Source organism: Sceloporus occidentalis, unplaced genomic scaffold (genome assembly GCF_023333645.1).
Source record: "Sceloporus occidentalis isolate IW3139 unplaced genomic scaffold, rSceOcc1.0.p SCAF_1, whole genome shotgun sequence".
Taxonomy (NCBI): Eukaryota; Metazoa; Chordata; class Lepidosauria; order Squamata; family Phrynosomatidae; genus Sceloporus; species Sceloporus occidentalis.
Window position 1 is genome coordinate 214,180,344 of NW_028316981.1, and position 7,810 is coordinate 214,188,153.

Sequence of the window (7,810 nt, forward strand, 5' to 3'; positions counted from 1 at the left end):
ATCTGTGGATAAAGAATCTGTGGATATGATGGGTCGACAGCAAATGAATGCGATTCAGTTGATCCAGCAGGTTTTTAAAGATTGCATTCACAAGACATTTGAAGAGCCTTTGCATAAACTGAATGTATTAGAGGCATCAAGTGAGAGCTTGACACCAAAATAGCAACCTAAGTTCAGCATGTGACTGCTGGTTTTACCTTTCCAAACAGACTTCACTCTCTCCCTACAGCAACAGCAGCTGCAGCTAAAAATAGGGAATGATAAGGCAGAGAAAGAGAGAATAGACCCTGAAGAACAGAAAGAATCAGAAGACAGAAATGCATTCACTGCGGTTCATAAGTGCTGAGGCCTTGGTGACCAATGCGCAGGTTGTCAGAGAGAATCTGGGCAGCCTTGCACACAACCTTTTCCCTCTTCTTTTTAAAGCGAGTTACTTACAGGAGCAAGGCGAAGTGATTCACAACCTGGTGGAAAACTGGCCGCTGCCAGAACTCAACATTGGAAGACTGTTGGGGAAAACAACAGATCACCAGGAAGACATCAGCAACAGAGCTTGCTCGGTGTGTCTGGCCAGCTGCCTGACTGGCCTGAGAGACTATGTATTGAATTGTTCATCTCCGTATGCAAAGAGACTCAAAAGGGTAGACTTGACAGGCATAAAAGATGTTGAAGTTCAGCTCTGCAGGTGTAGGAAGACTATGGGACGGTGGGCCAGAACAGAGTTCCTCTCAAAAATCTGCTACGATCTGCTTGTTGACATGCACAGGCTGCAGCTCAGTCCAGATGTCTTTGAGATTTCTGTTGATGTCTTCATGGACATCTTTGTTACGGAGCAAAACTATGAGCTGGTGGTCCAGGCCTTGCTAATGAGGTGCCATTGCCCACTGAAAATCCGTTGTGCGGCTTTTAGAGTGGACAACCTTGCCCTCAAGAAGCTTTTCTACCTCACAAAGCTCACAGAGCCCTCTTCGCTGGGCAAATTCGAAGTCATCCACAATGTTCGGATGGAAATGGAACATTTGCTGGTGTTGTTGAATAATGTCCAGTTTCCTCAGCTGACTTCTCTCACACTCCCAGCAAGGACATTTGACGTGAGAAGGTTCACACCAGAAGATGATGCCACTCTAGCAAGGGTCGGGGACAAGCTGAGCCAGATGACTCGGCTGACTGAACTGAGCCTGGCATTTTCCATCCTCACAGGAAGGATCCGTAAACTGCTCAGGTAATGCCTTCTAGATAATAATAATATCATTTATTTATATTCTGCCTTTTCCTTGCGGAATCAAGGCGGATTACAAAGACAGTCCTTTCTGGTGAAGCAAGTTGTCATGTATGAGAACAACTATTCCAGGAAAATGTCAGGCCATAGACATGAAACTGTAGTTGAGAAAAGGCTGCAGTGATGTTGCAGAGCATTCTTTACAATGATAGCTAACATCTTTATATTGTTTTATTGAATCGGTTTACTAGGCCAGTTAACTCAGTAGTGTGTGCTCTGACTGGGAGTGGGTATCTTCATGGTCTTCATGGTCCACTGACAGATGTTATTCCCAACCTTAGGGAGGTGTGTAGCCAAGCTGTGCCAACTGGGATCCTTACTAACCGGAGATGTAAGGGCTTAAACCTGTGATCTTCTGGATGCAAGACTGTATTTTATTCATAATTTGCCCTTCTTTACCATAATCAATTTCTTCATCTCGTTATACATAACATTATTCCTATAATACAGAACAGTCTCTGTGAAAGAGATCATAATGTCCCGTACATTTCTTTTATTATATATAATATCATAGTAACACTTGACGTTCACTGTGACTAATTAAATCTTTTATCTTGTTCTTTTGTAAAAACCTTATTATTTCTGTCTCAGCAAGGAAAAACTACATCAAATCTCAGAAAGACCAACTGTGTCATTCTTCTGGTAGGTTTCACTCTACAGGTAGTGAGATCCAAGCAATAGCAAAATATTGTTTGGATTGCAGGGGGGGAAATAACAGGATTTCCCAGGCTTATGCTCCTCATTTTCTGATTTATTTTGTTGGTTCTTTCCAGAAAAGTTACTTTTTAAAAGTAGTCCCCTTGGCCTATTTATTTATTTAGGAAAAAACAAAAGGAACAAAATAGAACAGATACAATACAATACTTAAATAGTGGTGTTTTCAAGTGCCAATCAGTTAGTATGATTCTTAAATGCAGCATATTTCAGTTCATTGTGGTGTCTTGCTTGTGGTGTGGGTTGTGTAACGTTAGATTTGGGCATGTCCAAATCTCTTACCCATTACATTTTTCCTCCAGGTAGCCTTGCATGGTCTCCTTCTGTTTCTCTTCCAAAGCCCCCTCACATTTTTTTTTATTATTTGAATCATAGAATCAGAGAATAGTAGCGTTGGAAGAGACCAAAGGGCCATCCAGTCCAACCACCTGCCATGCAGGAACTCCCAATCAAAGCATCCCTGACAGATGGCCATCCAGCCTCTGTTTAAAGACCTCCAAGGAAGGAGAGTCTATCACCCTCCGAGAGAGTTTGTTCCACTGTCGAACAGCCCTTACTGTCAGGAAGTTCCTCCTAATGTTGAGGTGGAATCTCTTTTCCTGCAGCTTGCATCCATTGCTCCGGGTCCTAGTCTCTGGAGCAGCAGAAAACAAGCTTGCTCCCTCCTCAATGTGACATCCTGACAGTAAGGGCTGTTAGACAGTGGAACACACTTCCTCGGAGTGTAGTGGAGTCTCCTTCCTTGGAGGTCTTCAAGCAGAGGCTGGATGGCCATCTGTCGGGGATGCTTTGATTGTGATTTCCTGCATGGCAGGGGGTTGGACTGGATGGCCCTAGTGGTCTCTTCCAACTCTACGATTCTATGATTCTATGATTCTATCCCTTCAAATATTTAAACAGGGCTATGATATCACTTCTTAACCTTCTTTTCTCCAGGCTAAACATACCCAGCTCCCTAAGTCGTTCCTCATAGGGCATAGTTTCCAGACCCTTCACCATTTTAGTCGCCCTCCTTTGGACACGCTCCAGTTTCTCAATGTCCTTTTTGAATTGTGGTGCCCAGAACTGGACACAATATTCCAAGTGGGGCCTGACCAGAGCAGAATAGAGTGGCACTATGACTTCCCTTGATCTAGACACTATACTTCTGTTGATGCAGCCTAGAATCGCATTGGCCTTGTTAGCTGCCGCATCGCACTGTTGACTCATTTGGGGGGGGGGGAAATCTCCAGATGATTAATACTAATTTTGTAACATTTTATGGTAGAACTGCTGTGGTTTTTTTGCCCTCAGAATGAGACAACACACAGTCATACACCATGTGAAATGAAGCATTGGAGGAAACTGGTGATCAGATAAGAGAGTATGCATGCGTATGTTTGTGCGTTGTGTGTCAGGGGTAATTTTCCTCCAAGGGAAAAACACAGTGAGGCTGCCATAGGAATTTATAGAAAATTAGCACTAATCTTCCAGAAAGAATAAAAAATAATAATTAAAAAACTGCAAGGAGACATTGATGGCCACAGATTATTTATATCACTTGGAAGCAGATGATGAAGACACTGAAACAGTCAAACATTTTTTATACCTTGGTTCAGCCATTAACCACAATGGAGACAGTAGTCAACTATCAAAAGACACTCAAAAGTCAGTTATGAAGGAACTAGATAAGATATTAAAGTGTAAAGGCATATACAGTAATTAAATACTAAAATCAGAATAATCCATACTATAGTAGTTCCAGTTTCTGTGTACAGTTATGAAAGAAGGACAGTAAATAAAATGAACAAGAAAAGAATACAAAGACATAACCATGTTAGTCTAGAAAATCAATATGCAAAAGGATCTTGTAGCACCTTTAAGAACTGAAAGTAAGAGGTTGATAGGAAGAGGTTGGTAGACTTTCGTAGACATGCATCTGAAGAAGAAAGCTGAAGTCTACAAAAGCTCAGAATTTTTAAAAATTAAAATTTCCAATTTCAAAATGATTTTAAAAAAAAAATTGAATTAAGAAAAATATTATTTTAAACACATCCCATTTTAACCTGATCTTCACTATGTATATGTAAATACATGTAGGTTGTATGTATGATATTGTACTTTGAAGGAATACTTTTAATTTTGCTAATAGTTTATGTCATAGCTGCTCGCATTACATTCAGTGGTATATGGGAATTACGATTTATGAGTACATTAGTGCAAAAAAGCATGACTAAGGATTCTGTATGTGTGAAATGGGAGGAGGTGAGTGGGGTGTGTATGACACCATGAGTTGCTGCATAGAGTGACACCAACCCTATGGACACCACTTGGTTGAAGGCAGCAGGAAAAGAAGTGGATATAGGTGGATAGATTGATTCAAGGAAATTATAGACTTGAGTCTACACTACTTAAGGTCTGTTAATAAGTCTTATAAAGTCCCTATACATTGAAGGCAATTAGCAACAAATTGGTGGACAAATAAAGGGAGACCACTTCAGGACTGTAAAGTTGAAAGACATGTGGAGGTAAATGGGTTAGGGGCAAAGGGAGCGGGTATCACCCATCTAACATTACAAGCAAGACGCCCACAGATGAACCAAAATGTGCCACCGAGACTTAGAAAAAACAATCAGGAGAACAACAAGAAACAATATTACATGCCTGAGGCACATGTACAAAATAATATGACTGGAAGAAACCTCAGGCCAAAACACAGCAGGCCCTAAGTCATTTAGTAGTGTTTTTGGCCAAATAGGGATTTGAACCCACATCTTCAGAGACTCAGAGCTGTATATTATCCTGAGGAGAAATGAAGATATGTCCTATATTGCTATATGCCTTCAAGTCATTTCTGGCTTATGGAGAACTTACGGTGAACCTGTCATGGGGTTTTCTTGGCAAGATTTGTTCAGAGGAGGTTTGCCATTGCTCTTTCTTTGAGGTTCAGAAAGTGTGACTTGCCCAAGGTCACCCCCAGCAGGTTTCCATGGCTGAGCAGGGATTAAAACCCTGGTCTCCAGTCATAGTCTAATGCTAAAAACATGACGCCACATTGGCTGTCATATTTTATCATATACAAAAAGATACATCCTACTCTCCATTTACAGCAGGGCTGGATTATGCCTAAATATTCTGAAATTGTAACAGAAAAGAAAAGAAAAGAAAAGCCAAATGTAAGAATCTGGTCATTTTTAAAGGCTTCATCATGGCTGTAATCCTTCCTTTAGTTTTCCATGTTCAGACCCTGCTGAAGTCAAAGAGAATTCACCCACTATGGTTATACACAAGCATCTCTTGGTTGTTAAACTGTTTGATAATACAAATGTAATGATATAATTATGCACTTTGTTTTTATATTTTACTCTCCAGCCCACTGAAAACCCCACTGAAAATGCTGGATGTTTCTAACTGCTCCTTAAACCACGTAGACATGGCCTATTTAGCCAATAGCCTCCATTCCAATCACCTGGAAGTTCTTGATATGAGTGGGCATGATGTGGCTGACCTGTACCCATCTACTTTCTTCAAGCTTCTGAACCATTCATCCCACACACTGAAGAGTCTCACCCTTGAGGAATGCAACATCCAGGACACGCACTTGAACATGTTGATTTTGGGGTTGGTCCCCTGCCGGAAGCTAGAGGAATTCAAGTTCCTTGGAAATCCTCTCTCTTCTCGTGCCTTGAAATGCCTTTTCAATGTTTTCACTGATTTCCCTAGACTGAAATACATCGAATACCCAGTTCCAAAAGACTGTTACGCAAATGACATTGGTTACCCGATCAATGAAGCGGATCTTTCCAAATTTGATCACCAGAAATATGACAGCATAGCAGAAGACCTTAACATGATTTTACTGCAGGCCAAGCGGGATGACATTAAAGCCACTACACCTCTCTTTGGAGCTTATGATGCAGCATTATATGAAACGGGCAACGAACTGGGGAAATCCTTGCTGCAGTCTTTCAGGGAAACTCTTCAAAACTTCAGCACGGCTCTTCAGCAAATGAGCTGAAATCTGAAGTTGAACCGGAAGAGCTTTTCAAATTCATTCATCAAACTCAAGCATCAATTTATTGGAATTGTTTAGACAGCACACTGAAGGCTTATTCTGTTTCTGGATTATATATCACCGGAACCTGGTAGTTTATTCTCTCAGTTTTCACCTTCTTTGGTCACCATGTACGGCTGTCTACCCAGCTTGGCCTCTGCTGACGTTGTTTACTTTGTCCAGCATATAAAATGATCTTCAGCCTTATCAATATAAAGACTGTCTAGTTAGTCACTTCCACTGACAACGGAGTTGGGAGAGTTCTGAGTTTACAGTGGAGTTGTGTATTTGCAAAATGAAGAATCCAGAATTCATTCATTACTGCTCACAGTAAACATAGGGTTTACACTAGCGTGGGTGAAATCCAATTATTCTCAAATCACCTGGTGAGCTCCATTTGAGTGTCTGAAGACTCTTTATCCTCATAGCATCTCAAGACAAGTTACACACCATATGTCTCTAAACCTGCATCCTCATTGCAGAAATAATCCACCTGACACCGTTTTATAGGCCATGGCTCCAGGCGACCATTCGCCTGGAGCCACAGCTGCTAAAGCGGTGTCAAACTGGATTATTTCTCCAATGTGGATGGACTCCAAGTCTTATTCTCTCCACTATGCTCAGACTCCTTTTTATAATATCTTGCCTAAGAAAAAGATCTAGAGATCTCAAAAGATTGTACACATTGTTATGCCTTTCTGGTTGGCCTAAGAAAGGTATTCCCCCTTAGACCGGAAACCTATTTGTTAAATATATTAGACTTTGATTTAGAAAAGGAACATGGCAGAATTATTTTCCTTTTGATTACGGCGGCAAGATTAACGTTGGCTCGCAGGTGGAAAGAGGAGAATATACCAGAGATGAACGAATGGATCACAAAGCTATACGAACTGGCAGAAATCGACAAACCATCACGCTTACTGAAGAACGAAAATCTGGATGAATTTTATAGAGACTGGAAAAATGTTTTAAGTTACTTACAGCAAGGAAGAAGTGATGTGTTTGTAGAGGGTTTAAAAAACTGAATAATCTAGATAAGTAAATTACAACTTTTGTTCAATCTGTAATAAGATGTACTTTATGACTTCTCTTATAACAGCCTCTATAAATATACAGCAGTTAATTGCAAAATATAACTTTAAAACAACTGCCTAAAAACAGAACAAAATTGGGGTTATTTTTAGAATTGCAAATAATTAATAAGTAGCTAACACACTCTGGTTTTTTTCCCCTATATACTATATTGTTAGTAATAAGGAAACAAAGGAAATATTGAGTAAAACTCTCATGCACAGAGTAGGAAGAACTGTGTAGTCTTAGTCTAATATTGTCATAGTTGTGTTTTAGATTTATGTTTAGAAATATAATAATAGAGTAATATAGTAGTAAATAGACACTATTTTAGATAATGATAATATGTAGTCTGTACCTTGATAGCCTTTTTTTGAAATAGATATCCGAACATTTTTAAGAAAGTGGACTATGAAAGAAGTATGGTAAACTAATACTCCTGTATAAGGCTTGGTTACGAAAATCATTTGTACTTCAAAGAAAATCTTTTTTCAATTTTAGTGTTTTTATGTATGTGCTGTTATGTGTTTATATGTGATTCAATAAAAGTATTAAAAAAAAAAAGGTATTCCCCCAATTTTAGAATTTTTCTTGACACCTACGCACAGCTACCTCTGCTTTGATGAACAGGGCTCCTGGAGGTGTCTAATTCAAGGGGTTTCCATAAGACAGAGTCAGCTTACCAGCAAAGAAGAAGAAGAAGATGGGAGGAT

At 39.9% G+C, this 7,810-nt stretch overlaps 1 protein-coding gene across 2 annotated transcripts; it reads left to right on the forward strand.

The window, feature by feature from the left end:
- The first annotated feature begins 234 nt into the window (after nt 1-234).
- LRRC14B (leucine rich repeat containing 14B) lies at nt 235-7,608 on the forward strand. 2 transcript variants are annotated; one of them, XM_089511007.1, is made up of 3 exons: nt 235-1,222; nt 1,871-1,921; nt 5,345-7,608. In XM_089511007.1, exons 1-3 carry the CDS (start codon nt 318-320, stop codon nt 5,988-5,990), a joined length of 1,602 nt encoding a protein of 533 aa, XP_089367133.1. In that variant the 5' UTR covers nt 235-317; the 3' UTR covers nt 5,991-7,608. The 2 variants fall into 2 exon arrangements, with proteins under 2 accessions (XP_089367133.1, XP_089367142.1); XM_089511016.1 differs by lacking the exon at nt 1,871-1,921.
- The last annotated feature ends 202 nt before the right edge of the window (nt 7,609-7,810 follow it).

Excerpts from the sequence above, each read along its gene's own strand:
- LRRC14B (XM_089511007.1), top strand. The coding sequence starts at position 318 with ATGCATTCACTGCGGTTCATAAGTGCTGAGGCCTTGGTGACCAATGCG. Across the intron at positions 1,223-1,870 it reads AGGATCCGTAAACTGCTCAG|CAAGGAAAAACTACATCAAA; the intron begins GTAATGCCTTCT and ends TTTCTGTCTCAG. Across the intron at positions 1,922-5,344 it reads CCAACTGTGTCATTCTTCTG|CCCACTGAAAACCCCACTGA; the intron begins GTAGGTTTCACT and ends TTTACTCTCCAG.